Here is a 25,328-nt window from a genome sequence, read left to right on the forward strand (position 1 = left end):
GACATTTGATCTTGTTAATTTTCATTGGTAGCTCTCAAAATCTAAATTAAAAAAAAAGATTTATAAGTTTTGAAGGTTGTAACCTCATGTCAATAATGTAACCTTACATTTACTGTTTAATTGTTGAGCCAAATATTTTATAATAATAATAAAGGCTATATATATATATATATATATTAAAAAAAAAAAGTTTTGAAGTTATGACAATTTGATTACAAATTTATTTTTTATGTTTTTATCAAGTGGGGAAAAATATGGCTCTATAGGAACCACTTAGAATTGTCCTAGAAGGCGGAAATTTTAAATATTTCTTCTTTTTAAAAAAAAAAAACAAATCAAAGGTAGAAAAAAAATATTATTTTTGAATCAGTCCAATGTTATGTACATTCATAACAATTACTATATAATAACAAATCTATGTCAAAATATTTGACGACAAAAAAAATGTATTGTATTGGTCAATATAATAAGATGCAATACAAACGGATATCAGGGAATAATAACAAAACACTATAATTAATAAAAAAAGAACCAATTATTGTATTTTATTATACGTCAACAAAGTACACAATACTGTGAAACGAATCAAAAGAGTAACTTGTGGTACGCTTAACAGCTATTACATAGAAAATGTACCCAAGTAAATGTGTTATGATAAAAAAAAAATTATTGATGAATATGTACGTCAATAAAATAATAACTATAGGTCAAAAATAACAAAAAGAAAAAAAAATCATATTTACAATAATTTAACAATTTATCTAAAACAATAAGGTATTTAGGAAGTTCTTTGATTGAAAAAAAAAAAAAAAAAACAAAATATGAACGTAAATAAATAATAATGAAAAGTGAACAACTTGTTTAAAAATGTACCTAATTTAGATCAAAATATTAGTTTTTCTTTTAACAGTTATTGGACATTATTACCATGGTAACACACATCATGTAATATTTTATGATGAGAACTTGATTATATATTATATTATATAATAATACAAAAAATACATGAATATAAAGGCACAGATATGCTACGCAATTTTAATGCAAAATGTTTCTGTTTGCTGACACATAAACACATTTATTATTAATATGTGTGTATATATAAAAAAAATACAAGACAATTCATAACATTAATTTTATTATAAATTAAACTTGGTCTTTGACTAGCTTAATTTGCCAATGTAATGAATCAAATTGAATATTCTATTTGAAAATAAAGCATTTAATTACTTTGATCAAGGATATTTTCACGTTTAGTTTTAATAAATTATACATGGATAAACAAAAGGTTTTTTTTTTACAGTATTACAAGACACATAATTAAATATAAAGAACTTTTTTTTCATAAGACACATTAAGTAATTGGATACATGTCTATGTAAATATTATAAATATTTCTTTTTACAGTTTAATTAAAAAGTTACTTTTTATTATATACAATATTAAGACTTGAAATGTCTTTATCACAAAGTCTAGTAGAAAAAAATATCCCTGTCAGTCAATTATCACGTATGGTAGTATGACAAGCGGTTCACCAGTATCATTTGTCCTAGTCAAGACCTCATGCCACTCTCTAAAATTTTCGTTTTCCCAATTACCAGTAATGCCTTCGATTTGAGCTCCATCGATTAAATCAGTGGGTGATGGAGGCAATCGTGTCGGCGATGGGGTTGGGGAACTCCAGTCTATAGTGCCTAAATCCAGCGGAGGTAACCTGTTATATATTTCCTGTATTTGGCGATCAATATCCGCAACATTTGGTCGACTAGCCTTGTCAACCTGTGTTGTAGACAGCTCGTCTTGGAACTCTTGCACAGGCGTCTGTGGTTTTTCCTCTAACTGATAATTCTCGTCATCTTTTCGCAATGACGCAATTATTTCTTGAGTGGTTTTGAGTTTACTGGATCCAATGGTTACCATTCTCTCTAAATCTACAGGGTTAGAAGTTTTGATTCCTAATTTTGAGGAATTCTTACCTCCTTTTTTCCGACCACGCTTTTTGGGAACTGGAGGATCTTGAGCGGGTTCTGGGTCCTGTTCGAGCTCATTGACTGGACTAGTTATAGGTTCTGGTGATTTTTTAACAGGTGGAGACGTGATGGTTGAGCTCTGAGTGGATATTCCATTTAGTTTTGGTTTCTAAATTACAAACGTATTTAACAAAAAAATTTAATTTTCCAAGTCAAGAAAACAAGTTCATACTTTTAGAGGTGCTGTACATTGATCTGGCGAAGTGATTGGTCTTTTATAACAATTATTAAGCATGCCATTGGATTGCGAGGAAGGCGGCAGCTTTGCCTGTTGTATGGCTTCCGCTTTATTTATCATCAAGTTACGCCATCGTTGTACAAGTTCTTTTGCACGTTTAGCCAATTGTTTGTCCACAGTTTTACGTCGCAATTCATTGACCATTTTACCAATCCGAGTTGCCTAGAATCAACAATTACACAATAATAATAACAAAATAAAAATTAACAACCAATATATTGATATATACCTCAAGCACCTCGGTGGTAACTGAAAGTTGTTCAAGGGTTGAAATGACTTCAAACACTGTAGACATGTCGGTAACCTATATCACAAAAATTTTTTTTTTTAATATTGCTTTTATATTGACTGGTTAGGTGCAATTATGGACTATAGTACACCATTACAAGAAAAAATGTTTACTATTGGCATTATTTGTCTAAAGCTAAAAAAAAAACTAAGAATCAAGAGTACAAAAATTATTTAATTAATAAATTTAATGCATTGTAGTACGAACATTTTATTTTAAGCCTCGACGCAATAGCGAGAAGGAATCTGTTTTTAAATTCAATAGACACATATAATTTAAGATTTTTATCCCCATAAACTGTATGTTTAAATAAAAATAAGTTGAATGTATAAGAAATTCAACCAAAATAAAAAGCCAAAAAAAGTACAAGAAATAATAATCAAAATTAAAGTGTGAACGTTGACAAATGGAAAGGTCCATAGAAAGTTAGTATTAAGATATTATTATTTAATGGAAATGTGTTTAATTATTGACAAATATTTAAAATATGTATTAAAAAAAAACATTAATGTTAAAAAACTGGAATGTCTGGGAAATAATTAATTTTTCTTATAAATTTGATTTTAGATAACTTATATACTTAGTTGAGTTGTAGTTCTATCAAAAGTATAACAAAAAAAAAAACCATAATCTAATACTACAGCTATACATTGTCATATATTATTGGATTATAATAATAATGCATATAGCGTATTGACCGGGAGTGGCTATGGCTAACTTTATGCCAGTTCGGTCGCCGGGTTGCATGGCATTTCAGCCATGCATCCGAGGTTGATAGTGTAGGTCGCTGCTAAAAATCCCGGGTGGTCACCCATCCGGGATCAAGCAGCAACGGACACAGATTAACCTCAAGTGCCATGTGGCATCTGAGATGTCCACTGCGCCACACCTCCCGCTTTATTGGATTAATTTTAAAATATAGAATACATATATTTTTAAAGAATGACCTTGCTATAACTAAGACCAATTAAAACCTTAAATACACTTTATTTATGAATAAGAATAATAATAATTTATCGGTAAAAAAAATAACTTTTTTAAATTCTAGATTTCAACAGAAAAGTTTTTCAGATAATAAATTGTTAAAACACCAAATTTGTAAATAAATCATTTCTCTTAACATCATAAAATATATTAATTTAAACAACTTATTTTCTCGGAGATAATATTTAAAATCATAAAAAAACACACTCAACCTATTGTATTTTTTCCAAGGAAAATACAGATTTACCTTTATTTGAAAAATTCAAACTATTTATACAAAATTGACCTTTGGGAAATATTTCAATGTCAAGATGAGTGGAGAAGTAAATAGTAATAGAGTACATTATAATATATAGAAGTACAATTACTAGTAATTATAACATAATCCACCGTCTACTGCTTTCATCATGTATAACATTTAGAATTATTATTATCCAAAATTAATATCAACAAGCGATTATTTTCTTATGTCAACAGCTCTTTTGAATTATAAAAAAAAATTAATGTATAAATTCCAGATATTAAAATAAAATAGTAGGTTTATTTTTTTATTTATTCCTTAAAAGTAATTGTTTGCAAGAACTTTTTTAATAAAAAATGTAATCCTTCTAAAATAATTTGTCAACATTAATTAATTTTGTTTATTGATATTTATATATTTTTCACATTTTGTTGTTTTAAAGATATTTGAACAAAAGGTATTATATTATTATAGCAGATCACCATATTTTAGTAAATAGTAGGTAGACAATGCCATACTTCTTCAAAATTACAGAGTACACATAGTATTGTAAGCACATATGTTAAGAATTTCATTGAACAATATAGGCTGTTTTCTTAACAACTTGAAATTTCCTTAAATTTAGTTTCGACGTTGTTTTAAAATTTAACATGATTTTTTTATAAAATAGTAACAAAATGGAAAAAAATGTAATATTGGATGTTTGAAATAAACATCTTAAGTAGAATAATTATAAGTTTAAAGTTAAAATTTGATTTGGTGATTACCTATTTACAATTAATACAATTTTTTTTTTTAATAAAATTATAATTTTTTTATAAATTGAATCTAAAGAATTTCAATTTTTTTTTTATAACTACGTTATTTAAATAGGCAACATTACTACGTAAGCCTATTAAGAAGTGCATTATTTTTCTTTAAACAATTCTTTAAATTGTGAATGTACTAAGCAAAAACAGGCAATGAAGGATAGGAAATATTGGAATGGAAAAAATTAAATAACAACCTTAAAACTTGTTTAAAATTTGTATACAAATTAAAACACCCCAAGTTATACTTGGATTAATATTTAATCATAAATAAATAATTGTAAAAATAGACATAATATCTCAAAATGTGTGATCGACAAAAAATAAATTATATTAGATGTTTTGTTATTTTTGTTTGTTTAATTATTTGTAGTTTCCTTGACCTATAATGATCTAGATTAAGAATGTTTAAACTATAAATACAGTACGCACATAAAAGTATAGGATATGTTAAGTCCTAACAGTTATCTTTTTCATTTTGAACAATAGTAATGAGTATTTAAAAGAAGAAACAGAAAATAAATGGAAAACATGTTGTACTCATAAATTACAAGTAGGCAATTAATATAATTTTATTATTATTACTGTAAGTAAAAATTGTTAAAACAAAAAGTACATAAATAGTATAATACATATTATATTAATATAAAATATAATTTAAATAAAAATAGAAAACACATTTAACTAGAAATGATGTAACTAATAAACAAATTAAATATAATTTAATGCATTATACTGTTTAAAATGTCAATTTAACTTGTACTAAGGTAGGAAATGCAAGAAACAAGACACAAATCAGTTAAGAAGTTTTAAGTGTTATGTTATTTTTTGTAAAACTAAAGGGAATACTTTTTTGGTTTATAGTTTCTTCCTAACCACAATGAATTGTTGACATACAAAAAACAGAAATAATACAAATTATGTATGTAGACATAAACTAGGCAATACTATTTAATTTTAGGTATTTCAATATATCCTAACAATTATACAAAATATACATTTCAAAAACAATTAGTGTAAGAAAAATAATTATTTTCTTATACTGTAAATAATGTTTTAATGCGACTCAAGTGGGATTGTAGTAGTATATATCATGTAACTCCTTGTTATAACTACCACAAAAGTAGATTCAAATGATTGGAAGCATGACAGTCAGATAGCTTAACTGGTTTAGACCAGGTAAAAAAAAAATCAAGTTATGGTTTTTGGAACTTTTATCAAATATTGTTCCTGTAAAGGACAACTTAACTTTAAAACCTTTTTTACTTTTTTTTTATTAAAAGTTCATAATTATTTAAGCTATCTGACTATTATATTACCTACAATTGTGTAAATTGGCTTGGTAACGTTTTCAATCCCAGATTAAAATACAATAAACCTACTATAGATCACAGTTATTTTAAGCATACAAACGTAAATGAATATGGGTTTGTTCAAGATTTATTATTCAAAACCATGACCAAACATAAAAGAGTACAGTTAGTGCAACAGCCTGGTTTTTATATATTTAACAGCGGGTGTCATTAGCTTTCCTTTACGAAATGAATACTAAGGATGAAATCAGAATTTCTGCTAAAACACTATTATAGCTATTCAAAAGTCTAAAAAATATTCTATACTAACACAATTTGTTTAATCAAAATTAAAAATATTTATTACGAATGTTAACGATATAAAACTGAAATCAAAACTGCATGAATTTCACACAGAAAATCCGGATTTAAACTATTTATTAGTATTGTTCCTCGTCAATGTTTTTTTGTACAAATAAATTTCTATTTCAACATTCGTTCATTTATACTGTACATTTTCAAGAAAAATAAATTTAGTAGATAATATATTTTTTTGAATGTCACATGTGGCTATGAGGACGCGCGGTTTTAATACTGTCGCGAATCAAGATTATTAATCGTATTTTCCTGATAATACCTAGCGCATCTATCGAACGCAATGATTAATTATATCGTCAATATTATACATAAAAGGCGAACGCCAAGGGAAAGCGTTGTCGTTGTCACATTCTATGGAGAACTGGAATCGCGATCAAGAAGACGAGACAAAATAATTGTTTCATGGAATTTCAACGATTAACCGCCGTAAAAGACAAATGGTCGCATTAAGCAGCAGGCGACTACGACACCTGCAGGTAGTCGACGGAAGAAATGCAAGAAAAACAGAAGTACCAGCGATGTCGTCGGAGGTTAATATTTTCACGGTACGCTCGAAGCGTAATCGCAAACGACATGGAAAACGCATGGGCGGCGGTAGAGAACAGAGAAACGGCGAGAAGGAAAAAAAAAAAAACTACAATAATCGACATTACGCATGCGCAGTGTCGCACGTAAAGCCATGTTAGATGGAATAACGTGCATCAGTGCTCGCTACGCCCGCCGTCGACGTTGCGTGGAACCTATTTTCGGCCATTACACACGGACACCGCGCGCGCGCGCCCGTTACCGCGACCGCAGCGGCACACATAACCTCGCGGATGTCTCGGGCCGCACGGGCGTCCGTCGGCCGCTAACGCCACGCCGACGTCGACGGCTCGTCTGAACGCATACGGACGGTACGTCGAGGAATGACAGGAGAAACTAAAAAGGTTACAGGACACGCACGGCGAAATTAAAAAACCAGGCTGCCGTTACGTTTTCCTTCGAGTAAAACACCACCACGTATAAACCACTGTTCATAAATTAACAATAAAATACAAATTATCGGATATACTCGACCAAGTTATTTTCATACAAAAAAAAAATTAGAAAATTATATATATTACGGGAGTTTTGTAAAAATAATAGTGTCTTACATTGTATTCATCGTCCAATGCGCTCAATAACCTATGTTTTATGTCGAAAAAAGTCTTCTGCATGAGGCCCTATTCGGTCTCAGTTCGGAGAGCACGTCGGCCCACATCAGCACGCACAGCACAACTTACAGTGATGGCGGACGTGCACTGAGGGCCGCCGCTGGCTCCCGAGCCGCAGTAACGGCGATTGGCGGCGTTGGGCACACGAAAGCGACCAGGCTACGCGAACGGCACGGGCCGATCGCAGGCGACGTCCGACGATCACAGCCGATCGGCTACTGCGACGTTGCCGCACTCATCAGACGTAACGTTGCGCTACGGTCTCCCCGCCGTTCGTCTACTAGCGACCCCGGACCCGCCTTGCTACCGATCGCTCAACGTCGACGCTGCGAAACGGCCGTGGCCTTCGAAAATGAATGGAAGGCAACCTCTGCCGTCTGTGGACGTTTTTTCAATTAACGATTTTATCTGTAGGTTGGCAACGGCCGTTGAATTTTGATAACAAAAGCCGTCTGGTGTCTAAACTGTCGCCTCGCCGAGTCGCACTACGGTCTTGGGTCTACACTCTACGGTTGTTTTGACGATAAATTGCGAAAACACCTGATAATAATGATATTGATATTATATATACATATACAAGTCATGTAATCGTGCCTTCTATGTATTTTGTAGCCAAGTGTCAGCCGTGGAAAGTGGAAACCGTTTAATGTGGCCGAGTTCTATTGCAATGGCGTTTAAATGATATTATGTTTCATTACATTTTAATCGGCGGCTCCACGCGTTAATCCCCTTTTACTTACAGTTTAGTATGTTTTTCATGCCTACTTACTCAGAAAGTCAAATAAGATAACGGGGCAGATCGTTGGCGAATTTCATATCGACACAGTTCGTGTGTCCGTACCATCGATAGTTCGTCTTTCGATTACAACAACCTTAAAAGTTATAGTACAGTATGAGGTCGTAACAACTAAAGTTTGCTAACGATCACGATATTCGGTTTAGTGTAGGCTTAAAGGCGTCCGGTCATTATGGTAATGATTTTTGATAATTTCCATATCTATGTCGTTAATGACAGATCCAAAAACGACGATTTCGTCGTCCTAGCGCCCAAAAACTTAACTATATTAAGATATACGTATGAGCATGAACAAAAAATAATACAAATATTATATACTAATGTTATGCTTCTAGGTGTCATACCCACGGTAACGGACAACCTTTATTTTTTAACAATTGGTTTTAAAAACTTGAGGTACCATTTCGGATAGAAATATTAAAATAATTATATCAACAAAGCTGACCAAAAAAATTCTTTTAATCGTCAAAAGTGATAAAACATCAAAGTATTGTGTGAAATAGTTGTACTGTTTACACAACTCCTAAGAGCACTAAAATCTAAAAGAATATGGGAACAGCGGTTTCGAGTTAGTCAACCGCCTTTTAGATTTTTATTGAAATTTTAACTATTAAGAATTTTGAATTTAGACATATGATTAGTGATTTTATTGGAAACTACAGATCGCAAAAACTGAATAATTGTTAGAGGCGAAACGCTATCAACTAACTAGGTCACAGATATTTGTTTTATCGCGGTTACACAAACAAAAATATCTAATATTAAATAATACGAGACGTTATTCAAGAAAATAAAATACTGGATATTTAGTAAACGTTATCATCGTAAAACGATTTCGTGTTTCTTAACTTACAATTCTATTTTGTTAATATGCATTCATGACATGATGCAATTATTGTTGGTGTTAAATAGCTACTGTTTGGATAATTATCATTAAAAACACAATTAGGATTTTAAAATTATTTTAGGTACCTACCTGTGTTGTAGAAAATTTTAGTCAAGTATAATAATCGATTTGTGTCAAATATCACGGTCCTTAAAGATAATGATGTTATCATTATTCATAATATACATATACAAATTTTATAAAGCTATACAAAATGGATAGGATGCATTTTTATAATTTTAAGTATATAAAAAAATAAACTATTGTTTCTTGTAATTTTACAGCGCAAAACGCTAGAGAAATTCTTCCATTCAACGCTGTTCTTTTAAATCGTTGGTTTAAAATTATTTTTACGTGAAACTAAAGGAATTTTAATTTCTTTTTTTTAGTTTACTAGCTGAAAAAATATTAATCGAGTTTTCTAATAAAAAATACAACGTATAAATGTTTAGTATATACATATTTTAGTGCTGAAAATAGTTTACGATTTTAAATAATTCTTATTTCAATACCATGCAAGCCTCTAACTAGTAAAACGTATTATTAGAGGAGTATTGAATATGTACAAACATTGCTTTAGAAAATTAATTGTGAAGAAAATGTATTTTACATTTATAATTTACTTATTTCATTTTTCAACAATTTGTATTAATTTAAAGTCGATTGTTTATTATCACTAATTGGTAACACTGCCTATGTCCTTTTACTAATATTATAATTTATAATAAAATAGATGGAACTTCCGGTAGTGCGGTCACGACTATAATGGCTAATGGCTATCATAATTGTATACATATTATTAAATTATTTAAATATACGTATACATTATTACCTAACTGAGAATTCGAATGCGTGTACGTCATGAAGTGTGGCAATCATAGACGAGTAGCGCCCTCACGGCGGTCCACGGACACTATATACAATATTATACTACAACTATAGTAGGTATTACGTTATAGTAGTAAAGTTGGTATAAGATGTATGAACACATGATAGTATTTGATAACAACATACATGATAAAAATAAAATGATTAGGATGTTATTATTTCATAACAGTACAATGCTATGAAAAAAAATTCATTTTATTTTGGCTTAGGTGCTTTTAATTTAAGATTGTGCCATTGGCATTGTATATAACTATTAGAAATATGTTCAGTATTTAAAGAAATTACAATGGCCGGACGTATAGCTTCTGCCTCAATAAAAGCGGTCATCGGAGCTAAACGGCAGACAAAAGCTGCACTCACCTTGGTTTGTATTGGAATTATATTTTAACAAACTCTTTAAGTATATATTAGTTAACCATCAACTATTTAATAGTATTTTGTTTTTCCCATTAAAACTGACTAAGAAATAAATAACTATTTCACAACTTTTCCTACATAAAAAGCTTATTCTTAGTTTTTTGAATTTTTCTTAATTCATCAATGCCGAATTTGCTTAAATTAATAATATTATAGATAATCTTATAAGGTATTAATTATTTAATTGTATCTAATAATGTGCAACAGAGTTGGCATAAAAAGACGAGCAGATTCTTTTAGTTTAGGCCCAGTAAATATTTGGTATTAGCCCTAAACCTATGGGTGTTATTAGGTTTATGCATACCTAAAAAAACAAATTTTTCTAACTCTGATGCGAGTGGTATGAGCTGTTGAATTTGGTACTAAAGGTATTTGGTTCGATTCCGGTTACATTGCAAAAAAAATGTTGCCTACCTCTACTCTATTCAAGTTAAGTTTACCCACGTTTGATATCAGTACTCATAGTCGATGACATTAATGTGAGGGGATTCATGAATACAAACAGTTTTTACCAGTCAAGTGAATAAACTTGACTTAGATAGAGTATAGCTCTGCTTATTTGGAAGGTGAAATATGTATCAACATTTTTTATTAAAATTAATAAAATTTAAGATGAACATAATAGTTAGGAACCAATATATGATGTAAATGGTATGGGTTAATATTGAAATGTTTTTTTGACTATTGTAGACTCCTTCGGCCATTGGACAACTGAAAAAAATTCTTTCAGGGAAAACGGAATATGTAAGGATTTTTTCATTTATGTGTCGCAATCAATAAAATAATTAGATGTATTGAAATTTGTTTTCTAGATTGGTCTTAAAATTGGTGTGAAACAACGTGGTTGCAATGGCCTTAGTTATACTCTTGACTACGCAAGTGAAAAACATAAATTAGATGAAGAAGTTGTTCAAGATGGTACTTTATTATAACTAGTAATATAATATGATAGTTACCATACCCAACATTAAAATATACTTAGAAAAATACTAGTGTTAATTCTAAAGAGTCATATACAGTGTATATCTGATAATCATAATAGTAATAACTTCATATACAAACTTTCTATGCATGATTGTCAAAACGGTGTCTCCTGCTGTATTTTTTTTTATAATTTTTATCGCAGTAACTTGAAGTAATTAAGTACAAAATAGCTTTTAAAGGTTTTGTAACAAGTCATCACCAATGATGGATAATTTATATATTTTGTTTTATTCGTTCATAAAGTCCAAAACCAATACATTGGGCAGCAATTTTTTTACTTCAAAGTTAAATAAATAAAACTGTTTGAAATATTCTTTTGTTCTAGGAATCAGAGTGTTCATAGATAGAAAAGCTCAGTTAACACTGCTCGGTACAGAAATGGATTATGTCGAATCAAAATTATCATCAGAGTTTATCTTTTACAATCCCAACATCAAAGGAATATGTGGTTGTGGTGAAAGTTTTAACATCTGAATACTGAATACTCAGTAAGTCAACTCATATAACCAGGTTTTTTCTTAATTCAAAATTTTAGTTATAATTTATTATTAATAAAAAATGTTTATATAAATATGAATAAAAAATATTATGTTTAAATATAAAGTAATTATATGATAGGTATTAGTTATTCAATAGTGATAACAATGTGGATCTTATAATTAATAAAATATGAGCCATTAAATATTAAATTGTAACATAATATGTAGGTTTAACATTTAAGTATATATATATATCTATAAAAAAATTTAATTTATGAAAACGCATCAAAATTGTTTTTATAATAATTTTGGTTGTTGTTTAAGCTCTGTAACATTAAGTATTTTTGACTGAGCTTTGTTCTTCCGTGAAGATTTTTTTTTTTTGTTTGAAGATCCCGAAGATAACTTATGGATCACTTCTAAAAAACAATACAAGTTGAGATTTTTTTCACTTACAGCATTAGCTATTTTCATAAGTTTTATCCACCTAGCAGTCGCACCAGCGGTGTTACCACCGGCTTCATTGAAAAATAAAGCACTGCTTTTAAATGTGTGAAGTCATACTGGTGTGAATTCTCTATTCTCTAATTGATAGATTATAAACACAATAGGCAAAAAAAAAGTTCTCTCATGTTAGGAAGCGGTGTAAATACCGTGGCGCGACCATTAATAAGGTTTTCAAAAGCACGACTGCTTGGAAGTTAAACGAAAAAGAAATAAACATTCTGTTTTCTACACAGTATTACTTATTTTCTTAAGAGGACATTATACACCCAATTTTTCATCATTAAAACATACCTAAGCAAAATACATTTTACTCGCTCCGTGATGTTTTTAGGTAAAATTAGGTTTTTTGATAAACCTATTTTAACAAAAAAAAAAAATTTTAAATCACATTTTTTATACTTTTTTAAAGCAACTTACTTTTATTCACGTTATTATTTTCAAAATATGATATGACTTTGTTTTGAAATGTTGTTATTTTCGATTTTAAAATAGGTGTTTTTGCTCTAAAACCACTATGGATCGAGTAAAACGCATTCTATGTAGCTATGTTTAGATTAATTTTTTTTCTAAATCGCTGTTAAGGATGCTGTGATTGCCCGAAAAATAAATCAACTAATGAAAAGGAGTCCTAATTACTTAACTAATAATTACACATCGCAGTTTAAACATTAAATTAGAATTTTGCAAAAAAATGCCTATACCGAACTCCTTAATGAATAGGTGGTATGACTTCTTCTTAACTATATCTACCTAAATTGTTACTACTGTTACAAAAATATCATACAAATTACATAAAATTAAAGATTGTTTAGTTGGTTGAAATATCATGCTTAATGGAATTTCTATTACCTGGCGTGTAATTGTTCTGTGGGTTGATTAACTGATATCTTTCCATGTATTGTAATGTTGCAAAAGAAAAGTTATTGGCAGACTTCAAATTTGGTTGTGTTGCAGGTACTAAATGCTGATTTATATCAACTAAAAAAAAATAAAATAATAATGATTACTTAACATTTGACAATAGTAAAAGATAGTAATACACAATATTTTTGTATTAATGGGTATTTATACACGGGGTATTTAATTCATAGGCGTTAGGGTAGGTATAATTTTTGAGCCCTATTTTTATTTTGATATTTAAATAGTTTGCGTTAAATATAGTGAAATAGCCTTATTTTTTTTAAACAAAATAAAATGTACAATTTCAGGCTACTGAATTGCTTATACTAGGCTGTAGTGTCACCTATGCCAGGCCACAGCATTGACTATACATGACGTATACAATTCTTCATAGATCACAATAAATATTTCTTAATTAATAAGACAAAAATCACATCAAAATTCAGATCAGCTAAAGCTTTGCTTGATAAATATATATATAGTAACCAAATTTAGATACTAGGTATTGTGGATGTCCTATAGAACCTTTCAAATTTTGAAAAACTTTTAAAATTGTATACATTATCAAGATTTTCCATATCTATTGATCAACAATTAATGTTGATTTTTCTTCTTTAGAAAGAGTAAAATATGTGATTAGAGTTTAAATAGTTTAATGATCAATAGGTAATGTTGTAAGTTTTTACACAATTTGTATGAAATGCAATATATTCTTATTCTTTTGAATAAGAATGAATAAAAAAAATTTATTTTTAATGAGTTTTTATTTTAATTAATTTTGTAGGTTCGAGGATGAATACACATAGAACCAATTATGTTTGACCACAGAATAAATAGAAAAGCGTTAGTCAGTGCTTAATAAGTAATAAATATACATAATATGTGAAACAAGTAAACTCTTATGAGAAGAACATTGATTTAAGTTGTATATATTATCACTTTTATTAATAAAAAAATTGTTGTTTGTTGAATATTATTTGAGTTAATGTCAAAAAGTAAGATATTGTTTATACATACATTTCACAGCTTGTTCGGGTGATAAGTATTGCATTGCTAATGCTTGCATTTGTAAACTGGAGTCAATTTCACCATTTTTGGGCAACATAAAATGTTTGTACGATTCAAAATTCCTAAAGTGATAAAGAAAATAATTGAATCTATTTAAATGTTTGTTGACAATGAAATGAAGCCATTAAAGGTTAACAAACTTTTACATTGGTTTAGTTATTATAGGAGGTTGGACATGTTCTACTGGTTTGACGGCATCTGACTTCGGTTCATTTTTATCTTTCAGCAGGTCGTTCACTTGTCCCTAAAAACATTGAACCATGCAAACAATGTTTGCCATGTATATGTTAAAACTTTTTTCAAAAGGGTAAATAATGTTATTTCTACTAACAAGAATGTTATTGTACATTGTCCATCCAACTTCAATCTTTTTCTCGTTTTCATCTTCATTTTCACTAAAAAATTAATGTAAATACAGGGATTATTTCTCTTAAAATAATAAAATTTTGTAGTTTTTATTTTTGGAGATACGTTAATTTAGGTTAATTCACAATATTCAAATTTTTACCTTTCTGTTCTTTGTTTGTTCCAGAGCTCTATAAACTTTTAAAACTTAAATGGTATATATATTTAATTTACGAATATATTTAAATTAAGAATAGTTTTCTTAAAATGTTGACTGGGTAATAACCAGTTTGGAATAACTAATATTAATAGAGTTTAAAATTTAAGATGGAAGGGACGGGCGAGTAGTATTATTTTGATCTAGGCGCATTATTTTCTAAAATTAACGAAATATACACGTTACCATTTAAGTTTTAGAAGTTAATAAAAGCTAGAAATATTTAATAATTTAATAATATTGTAAAATAACATAAACAAAAATATCTAAAAAAAAACAAACTAAATAACTACAATTAGTTTTTTTGAGAAATAAGTCTTACATTAAATTGATTATCCTGTATAAAATTATAGTTTTATTGAACAACAATAAATAAAAAAATACATTACCTATTGCTACAATCATCATCAGACGATGACGATTTCATTTCAATATGAATTGATTGTTCTGGTGATATTGGTGCTTCAACTACTTGAACATCATTTTCATTTAACTCGAATGATTCATCACTTATTAATAAAACAAAATAAATATAAGCTAAAATCTCAAAAATAATAAAAAAAGAAACTAAATAACATGTCTGTAGTGTTAAAATTATTATTATACATAATTTATTATAAATATTATTTAATACCTATGAATAGAATATGCCTTTTCTATTTTTTCTTTTTTCGAGTCTTTTTTAAGATGCGGGTCATCACTTTTAAGGTCTTTAGGGTTTTTAGTATTTTCATCTTGTTTACTAGCTTTATTACTAGATTTACTAGTATATTGTTTTGAACCATTTTCTGTTATGTTAGGTTTCAGATTATTATCATTTGTTTTAAAAACATGTGGTTTCTCTTGAACTTGAATTTCATTATATTTATTTGAAGAGGTTTCACTTTGATTTAAATTTTTGTTAGGCATAAAGTTATCTTTATAAATACTAATATCTTTTTTACAATTTTCTCGTTCAGAGCAGCAACATTTATGTGAAGTTTGTTGATTAGCCAAAACAGTTACTAACAATTTTTGTATAGTTTCCAATAAGAATTTCATCTGATCATTTTGCATCTGCATCATAGAGTATATATCTTTTACCGTTGGAGTGTTTTGACAAGAACATTTGTGGCATTCACTTTCAGATTTATAGGAAGACCTTTGGTTATCTGAGAAACGATTGTAAGTGTAATGATCATAATCGTAAGATGACGTAGAAGAATAAGGCTTTTCACGGGGCTCATAATAATGATTTTCTCTACGCACCGGTGAACGATTCTGACGACATTTCCATTCATTATACGTTTCTTGGGTTTTTCGACTGGTGATTGTCGATGGACTTTTATGCGAGCCTTTTGAGTTATTATCGGAATCAAAAACCAATGATAATTCTGGAACCTCAGGTTTCGCTATTATTTCCTGAAAAATTATTTAGAATATTCAAATAATGCGATTTGTCTTATACACAATATCATAATGTTCGTTATAACTTAAATGAAAATTACTTGAAACTGTGTTGGTTTGGGAACAGGACGTGGTTCAAGTTCATCATAACGACCGTTTAAATACATCGAATCTTATTTTCAGTATATACTTTAATATTATTAAACAATTAGAACAATAAATTGTACCACCTGGTTTTTTTTTTGAGTAATTTTGGTTATTAATTTTAATATATTTTTATAATAACACTTTAATACGTATGATAGGGCACAAATTATGATTTATGTTTTATGATCAAAAGTCTTTTATTTATTATTTGTTCCGACTTCAGTCTAATTATCAATCAAGTGATAAACGTTAATAACATATTATTTCCCGCTAAAAGTTGAAAGAATAATTTTTGTGGTTATCAATATTTTCCACCGCTTTTACAATATCTTAGTTATATATAAATAATTCAAACATCTTTGGAAAATATTTATCTCTTAAACGATAACAAATCATATTGATAATCTAGTATCACTATTTCGTAAAAATAATGGTCAACTGCTATTTAGCGGTTGACTAAGTTGCTGTTCTGCAGCTATTTGCTCGTTTTTTTAATTAAATGTAATTACCTGAAATTGTTATAATGGTTCAAAAATGTAATTATGTTTTAAACTATTTTAATGCGTGTTAACAGTGTGATATGGTTCGGTTTAAATTTTTGTTTCTTAATCTAAAGTAAGTAAGTATTTGTTTTACAACATTTTTTGAAATTATATTTTGTCTTAACATTGTGTGTTTTATAATGGCGAAATGTATTGAAACGGCTTACAGTATTCTTCACGACTCTAAAAATGATAATTGATAATTCCACATTCACTATTTTCAATGTCGTGCATATCGCATGTAAGGTCAAACAATGTCTACTTCCTTGTTATGTAAAAATACTAGTAACGTGTTTCATTTGACCATTAAACTTATCGACATACGAGTTGACGATTTTTTTTCCAAATTAGCTGACAGTGCGTTGTGCTAAAATTAAAAAAAATTAATTAATGTACCTATTTAATTTTGTTTCACTTCCAGGATGAAAAATCTTTAGTGTTACCAACTACAGTAATAATTGTTAATCCTATTAAAATGGACGTGGATCGAAAAGGGTAAGTCCAATTTAAAAAACAAAATTATTTCTTATCCATAGTCTTAGATTCAATCAAACAATATGCACCATAAAAACGTGTTATAATATTTAATTATGGACTCAGCCGTGTATATTTTTGAAACTTACATCCCTCCAACTTGGCCTGTGGTTCGTACCGAGTAAAAACGATTTATATTTAAAATTCAGTTCAACCGCCGTGCCGTTAGCTTATTTCTTATTATAATGACTAAATTATACAGCAGTACTAATACTTATATCTAATAACTTTTCGTGTCTATACGTTTAGACTAATTGCGAGTTTTCAGTAGAACTCGATGCTTACCTTGTCCAAGGGTCATTAACACTAAGCATTTACAAATATAAGAATTGACAGTTATCGATTAAAAATGTTTTCTATTTGTCCGACCGTTAACATACGTTTTAAATATATCGTATTTTTGCTGATAATGTAGGACGGAAATATTTTGTGATCATAATTTTTGCACACTTGAGAGTTGACAAATTGAGTTTTTTAATTTTATGAAATTCGAAAACGCTTATACGTAATATGCGGGGATTTCTATAATATTGACAAAATCCGCGTGGGTATAATTTATTTTGGTTGCTGAATTAGATGGATTTTAAAGTTGTTCCAAGCCGTCCCCAATTTGCCACCATACAAAAAATATTTTGAACAATTAATAGTTGTGTAAAAATGTTTAATGTAAAATTAAAAACTGTGTTTTTTAACGGAGCTTCATTATTTGTTTTTAATGTTAGTGTAAATAGTTCATTATCAAATTATTAAGTTATTTGCTGTGGATTTCCCCGCTAAATTATTAACATAGATATGTTTTTGGGCTGGATACACAAAACAATTTGTGTCATCAAGTTCAGACACATTTTTACGCCATCGTCAAAAATAGGTTTTTATATACTGCTATTGGTTACCAACACGTTCGTTGTTCCTTGCTACGTCAACGGTATATTTTTGTACCTTGTTAAATCCAAAAAAATATACATGCTTTAATGTTATACCGTAAGAAATTCAATTTTTTCTATACATGCAAAGCGCTTATTGAATTGTAAAAAGTTATCAGAGAAAATCGATATAAGCACAAGCAGTTGTAAGTCGCAAGTTCAAAACTAAGATATGGAGGGTGATATTATATGGAATGGAGTCTTGGACAATACCTTAAGTAACGTATACACGTATTTATTGGTAGCCTAGTGACTGAAATAATTTTTATATAGCTTCTTTATCATTTCGACCAGAAAAAAAAATTAACAGTAAATAAGTCTTGCCCGTCCTAGACCAAAAGAGGAACCTTAAAAAAATCGCGATGGTCTGAGTAGAAAAATAAATACTTCGTAAAAAAGGACGTATCGGTCCTCCGATAATTTTTACTGACCCAATTCGGTTCAATTTAGCATAGGGCAAGATGATCGCGGTCTTTGCTTAGTACGTACCAAAAATATTTGTTTCCGTCACACGAAGTTATGCTATACTCATAACAAACTAATTGGTTCTGGGTAAAGTTTTGTAACATTAGAGCGAAGTAGAATAAAACCCTAATTGGGATCTTTTGAGTCCTCTATGTCCCACTTGATGTTTGAACACCCTTTTAAAATTTCTCTCTATTTTTTTAGTGACACCTACATTGACATTTATCTTCTTCGATACATAGCTGAGAAAGTATTGTATTTAACACGATATGTTTTTTTGTGTTGATAGCTTCTCAATCACTAAACCGATATCTTAATGTAGTAACTCTATAGATTACAAATCGTACCTGAAAGATTTTATTGAACCTCTTCAAATTGAGAAAAACATCCAATAATTTACGTATTTTAAACTTAAAATATCTTTAAAAAAAAAAAATTTCAAATTAGTTAAAAAATTGTATGGAATATTATTTAAATGGCCACCTGCACCTGGAACCATCTTTTTTGGTAGCGTTAGGTCGGTAGCCAGGGTCTATAAGCTCAAAAATGCCAAATCTAAAGCATCTATCTAAACACGATCGGTGGGAAAAAGGAACGTTAAAAACGTAGATATACATTTTTCAATTCTTGTTTGATGTATCGATCGAAGTTCATTTTTTATTTTCGTTCTTAATGTTATTGTAAATGTTTTGAAGAATCCAAATGTTTTTTAAAAACTGAAATGGGATTATTTGTAGTAACTTTCTGTTCAAAATAGAAACATAACTTTATAAAAAATAAAGCCTGTACGCGTTGTAGAAGTGGAAAAAATTAGTTATCAAAATAGATTCCTCTTTCCTGTTAAAACATATCCCAACAAAAACACTTCGTTAACTCAAGTGTAAATGGTTGCCAAGTAAAAAAAAAAAGTATTTCAACATAAGCCTTAAAATACGTGATATAATATAGGAAAAGTAAATACCATAATGTAATACGTGAAAACCTTTAAATTCAGTTAACTTAGCCGGAAGTCGAAGTTTGTTTTCCTGCTATAGTTTTCCAACTATATTCCTATTATAACAAGTGCTATATTTACTAGGTCGGAAGTAGGAAAAAAAACCTCGACTTCCTGCCAAGTAAACTTTATTGTTATATTTATTATTTGTTCCGACTACAGACTAATTATCAATCAAGTGATAAACGTTAATAACATATAATTTCCCGCTAAAAGTTGAAAAAATAATTTTTGTGGTTATCAATATGTAAACAAAATTTTCATGACTGTTTTTTTAAATGTAGACAGATTTGTAATTTGTATTTGTTGACAACGATGTATAATACATACATTGCGTTATAGTATTTACTTAGTTTTTATACTATATCACATATTTTAAAGCTTATGTTGAAACACTTATTTTTATTTTAACTTAGCGACCATTCACACTGAATTAACGAAGTGTTATTGTTGGGACATCAGTAGTTTTTTTTGTACATAGAAGTAGAAATGACACAGAGTATTCACTTATTATTACAGAATATAGAATTGCGAAAATGAAAACATTTTATTTTTTTAATTTAGTTTTATAATATTATCTTTATGAGTGACAACTTGTGCATTTAGCGTGCTAATGTTTTTAATTACATTTTTGAGTACTTCAGAGATATATGAGTATATGTGAATATAAAATGTTCTACTGGTAGTAAAATAATCATTGCAAATGCATAAGAAGACTACAACAATACCAGATAAATAACAAAAAATACCCAACACATAAAAATCACTGGCAAGGCGTCGAATCTAACAAAGACACAACGCATTGTCGTTTGTCTATATACCTCAGTCAGTAACGACGTCTTGTTGTAATGGTGGGCGTTCCCCCGACCCGATCCGATCTGATTCCTCTCCGTCAGCAACAACACCTGGCGCCGCGCGGTTATCATATATATAAAATATTTGATAAAACAAGTATCTCGAGACCTCAAAAATGTTGTACTCTTTTACTTGTAACTAAGAAAGTATTCAACTAATCTATATGTTTATTTGCTCGTTCCCTTCTATACAACTTTCCCAATCTACTGATATCTCATATCGATACCTCGAAGCTCACCAAGTGCTATGTCCAAGGTGGATTCACCTTGGCTATGTCCATAGTCCACTTAATATCATTTTTGAGGTATAGAATTTAACTCTTGAGCTCTTAAAAAAAAATCCACCAAGGACATAGAATTTTACGGGTATTTGTAGTTAAACAATTATTTATGCTCTTTGGACATATCACTGGTGTTCATTAGATTCAGTTTTTTTGACCGTTGTAATTTTCTAGGTTGTGTGTGAGTGAAAAAGTATACTCAATTATAATATACTCAATATACTAAAAGTTTAGGGAATTTAAGTGCAACTAATCTGTACTATCTAGTGTTCTCCTAACAAAAATGGTGGCTATAGTATTGAGGTATAGCTCACAAAAATGGGTAACCTAAATTATAACTAAAAAAAATACAAATTACTCAGTTTTAAAAAATTGGGGGAACTTTGTCCATAGGACTAAACAGACACTATCTAATAAATTTTTCAATTATAAACCCAAAACTGCTACAAATTAATTTCCTTAACACGTAAAATTTCTAAGGAAAAAATTGTTTGGTTGATAAATCTAAAAATAATATTTCTGTCAAATTGAATTGTGATATAAGAGAAACCCGAATTAATAAATGCCTCATAAAAATCATTGGAAAATTCTTTTATTCTGAAAATACTAATAAAAACAAAATAATATTTAACTTTTTGAGGTTTGGTTATTTTCTACTATAATTTACGGAATTCGGAGATCAAAGTAATATTTCAATTAAGAACAACCTCTGGAATTGCAAGTTTTTGAAGTATGCTGAATGTCTCCCGAATGACCGAAAGACTATGCTTTAAAGTATGTAAAATATCAAGATGTCAACAAATAAATTAAATTTTTCCCCATTGATCTTAGGCTCTGCAATCTGCATGAAAGCAGTTTAAACTTGTCTTTTATATTTTTTTTAAAAAAAAGGCAAGTATGTGTCTTTTAATCAAACGATAATAACGTGTAATATTGTCAACACAAAATTTGCACATAAATTCGAATTTAGTTAGATATTAACTATATAAAAACAAAAAATTGATGTTAACATACTACTGCTGCTTTATAAGTGCAATAATTAATTATACCGCTCAGTCAGTAATTAAAAAAAAGTGTATATGTATTGTAGGCGTTACTGCGTTTACGCATAGAGTTTAGCTGCTATAACACAATATTAAACACAGGGTGTAATGTAAAGTTCTACCGAGCTTTAAATAAGACATTTAGGATGCTCTATGTGTACAATAAATATACCGAGTGGCCGGCATCTGACCAAAACCAACATATGACATGCGACACATAATTTAATATAAAATAATTCTAACGACTCTGAATTGAGTATATAATTCTAACTGATAATGATGTGTCCCTTACCATATTATGTTGGTTTCGGTCAGATGTCGGCCACTTAATGGATGCAAATGTGTCCCGATACAAAAAAATCGGGTTATATATCAATTCAACAAGATTTTTTCTCCCGATTTCAAATTTGACATTATTTTTTTCGTAAGACAATTTTTTAATGAGATACGAGTTCCATTTTAAATAATTTTAAAATAAAAAAAAAAAATAAATACCATTTATTGTACCCATAAAGTATCCTGAATGTCTCATTTGAAGCTCAGTAGAACTTTACATTACACTGTATATATATTGCACAATATTATGCTATCTGCTGTTAAGCTGTGAATAAAATAAATGAACACCGTGACCGTGGCCGTGTCCAAATTAGACTTACTGACTACTTAGAATTATATTTCCTGGAAATGAGTTATGACTGTTCTAAATATGTATTTTTTTTACAGTACATATGAAACAAAATAATAAATATATTGAAAATAAGTTATGACATTTCTTTTAAAATGTCAAGGTTTCGATTTTATAATAAGAGGGTTTGCTCTTAAATCATCGAACGAGTGAAACGCAATCTGCATAGCTTTGTTTTGATAAAAAATAATATAATTATTGTTAAAGGCCTTATAAGACAATTAATAAGCAATAACAAATTTTATAAAATAGCAGTACATTATCAGTTTTGACACACCTATACGTATTACAAATATAATGATTTTTATTATTTTTTTAGAAAACAATAATAAAATATATTTTTTTATTATAAACGCTGCAAATATTTATTTTCTTAATCTCAAGTTATTAATTATTTTTCAAATGTTTTATGCAGTAGAGTAGACTATTAAAACTGTATAATAATATTTAAAATTTGTATTTATAATAATAATTTTACTAGAAATTTTGTCAGGCCGTTCTATTATCAAGTTGTAATTTGTAGGACAGTACAAAATTTGAATATTTTTTTAAAGCAACAACAATTTGTTATGGTTACGTAAACAATATAATTGGTTTAAGATTCCTATTTTTTTAGTATAGGCAAAATAATATACAGTTGTGTAGCTTATATTGTTGTCTTTAAAAAAATAAGTTATACGTATACAAGTCATGATATTCATACTACCTAGATTTCCCATTTTTCATTTCGAACTAATTTTGAAATTAAGAATTGTAGCGTACCTAATGCCCAATTTGCACAGCAAAATTATATTTTAATAATATATTATTGAAAAATAAAAATAAAAATATATTATCACAATATTTTTAATTTATTCATGTCAAAAAAAAAATATGTACATATTTTGTCAGGAAATTGAATATTAAGGACACGAATGCCTTAATAATATTTTCTATGTATTCAAAATTCTTTAATTACATTAATGATATTTTTGAAAGATTAAACTAATATTATACTTTATAATATTATATAACTAATATTTTCCTCTAAACCTCATTTATTTATACTTCTAAATTGTTGCGTGAGAAGTAATTGTTTTGATTGTATTGTTGTAGCTGTTAAATGTTTATAGTTTATCTTTTAGACTTAAGTGTTAACTTCAATAGGAAATCAGAATTGAATTAACAGAACGATTGATAACAATGTAACATAAGGCATGGACTTAAGAGATTGTATATTATTCATACTCAAATTTGAGAGTAGAAAGACCTTAATTTGGAATTGTGAGTTATCATTCTATTTTGATATATTGTTGGGCCAATACGGAAAACCCTGTCAAAGAATTTTAGAGATATCGTTCTCATAGGAAATAGTAAATCTGCTTAGAATCTAAAATATATTTATCTAATCGTCGTGTAATTTTTCTGCCATGGCTTAACCTTTGGAATACCGAGAACAAATTAATGTACCACGTTTTTTTCGATATGTATACTTTTCACTCTATCATTAATCACAGTGTAAATCAGTAAATTGTTTAATCTAGAAGCTATCTAAATCGGGCGTTTCATATTTTATTTCCTTTTGTTAATTTAGCTTTACTTATAAATGTGTACTTTTGCTATCTGTGTATTGTTTCGAGTACTTTATCCCGTCAACACATAAGTATACGGTTAAACATTCTTGTACATTATCAATTTACAACCGTATTGAACTGTTTTGGGTTTTGTGTGTTAGTAGTAAGTCGTCGTCGTACTGGTAAAGGTGAATAACCGCCGTAGTTTTTGCTGTTATATACCTAATTATACCAAATACATTATATTGATACCAGTCGATTTCCTTATGGATGGAGACATAATCAAGGCGGAAAACTATGGCACGTTTTTCGACTCCAGTGATAATCGGTATGTGTCTTTTCAGTTTTTACGTTTTTAAAAAAAATACCGTTTCTTCCAAGTTCGAAACTGTCGGCCTACGCCCTACCATATTAATTAACAATAGTGGTTTTGTTAAGAGGAGTAAGAGTTAAAAAAAATGTTGCAACCACACAGTGGGCAAGTTATCGAATTACATCCGAATTTCACAATAATATATTATACTGATGACACCATGGCGTCTGTGTTAAACCGCAAGATCATAGTTTGACAATTATAATGACATTAGCGATTTTTTTCAACAGTTTCAGTTGAATTATATACGCATGTATATAATGTTAATAATGTTTAGTTTCTAGCCAGCAACACACGTGTTTTGAAATTATGCTATTTTACAAAGATTTTATTTATGCTTAGAGCAAAATAATTTGAAAATGCTTTATTGTTATGACGTAATATAATGATAGTTTCTCGAGCATGGTTAAGAGATCAGGCTGATATATAGTAATGTATATAATATTCATTGTCTATTAGGCACTTTAATAGGTTATCGTGTGTATAAAAAAAATGTGGATGTTCTATAAGAAGGAACAGAGTAGAAATTTTGTTCGACTTTAGCGTTCTAATATTTATAATATTTTATGATCAAGTAGGTTAAAAAAATATAAAACGTGTCCAG

The 25,328-nt window shown here is 29.0% G+C and overlaps 4 protein-coding genes across 9 annotated transcripts in view; 2 read left to right on the plus strand and 2 right to left on the minus strand.

The window, feature by feature from the left end:
- Positions 1-880: 880 nt before the first annotated feature.
- Positions 881-7,460, minus strand: LOC126835155 (mediator of RNA polymerase II transcription subunit 26). The gene is made up of 4 exons (XM_050567467.1): positions 7,398-7,460; positions 2,498-2,572; positions 2,203-2,430; positions 881-2,139 (listed from the first exon to the last, which is right to left on the minus strand). Exons 1-4 carry the CDS (start codon positions 7,458-7,460, stop codon positions 1,495-1,497), a joined length of 1,011 nt encoding a protein of 336 aa, XP_050423424.1. The 3' UTR covers positions 881-1,494.
- Positions 7,461-10,171: 2,711 nt separating this feature from the next.
- LOC126835156 (iron-sulfur cluster assembly 1 homolog, mitochondrial) lies at positions 10,172-14,287 on the plus strand. Its single transcript, XM_050567468.1, has 5 exons — positions 10,172-10,391; positions 11,135-11,188; positions 11,257-11,362; positions 11,754-11,916; positions 14,099-14,287. Exons 1-4 carry the CDS (start codon positions 10,314-10,316, stop codon positions 11,900-11,902), a joined length of 387 nt encoding a protein of 128 aa, XP_050423425.1. The 5' UTR covers positions 10,172-10,313; the 3' UTR covers positions 11,903-11,916; positions 14,099-14,287.
- Positions 12,025-16,698, minus strand: LOC126835154 (SCL-interrupting locus protein homolog). 3 transcript variants are annotated; one of them, XM_050567464.1, is made up of 8 exons: positions 16,432-16,698; positions 15,579-16,345; positions 15,334-15,453; positions 14,714-14,777; positions 14,529-14,626; positions 14,332-14,444; positions 13,264-13,392; positions 12,025-12,323 (listed from the first exon to the last, which is right to left on the minus strand). In XM_050567464.1, exons 1-8 carry the CDS (start codon positions 16,495-16,497, stop codon positions 12,205-12,207), a joined length of 1,476 nt encoding a protein of 491 aa, XP_050423421.1. In that variant the 5' UTR covers positions 16,498-16,698; the 3' UTR covers positions 12,025-12,204. The 3 variants fall into 3 exon arrangements, with proteins under 3 accessions (XP_050423421.1, XP_050423422.1, XP_050423420.1); XM_050567465.1 differs by lacking the exon at positions 16,432-16,698 and having other exon boundaries at positions 12,025-12,326; positions 15,579-16,095; positions 16,193-16,314; XM_050567463.1 differs by having other exon boundaries at positions 12,027-12,326; positions 16,432-16,696.
- A 218-nt stretch (positions 16,699-16,916) lies between these two features.
- The window catches only part of LOC126835335 (prestin-like), a 29,917-nt gene continuing 21,505 nt past the window's right edge, over positions 16,917-25,328 (plus strand). Inside the window, exons 1-2 of one of the 4 annotated variants that reach the window (XM_050567829.1) lie at positions 16,917-17,096; positions 17,441-17,514. In XM_050567829.1, the coding sequence (XP_050423786.1) occupies positions 17,495-17,514 (20 nt within the window). In that variant the 5' untranslated portion in view covers positions 16,917-17,096; positions 17,441-17,494. Of the gene's footprint in view, positions 17,097-17,313; positions 17,377-17,440; positions 17,515-24,395; positions 24,680-25,328 lie in introns of those variants that run through there. The other 3 variants (XM_050567830.1, XM_050567831.1, XM_050567828.1) reach the window with 3 other exon arrangements.

Source organism: Adelges cooleyi, unplaced genomic scaffold (assembly GCF_023614345.1).
Source record: "Adelges cooleyi isolate 19-005CV unplaced genomic scaffold, UGA_ACOO_1.1 ACOO_flye_CR_arks_rails_tigmint_CR_PRNA_23, whole genome shotgun sequence".
In the NCBI taxonomy this organism is placed as follows: domain Eukaryota; kingdom Metazoa; phylum Arthropoda; class Insecta; order Hemiptera; family Adelgidae; genus Adelges; species Adelges cooleyi.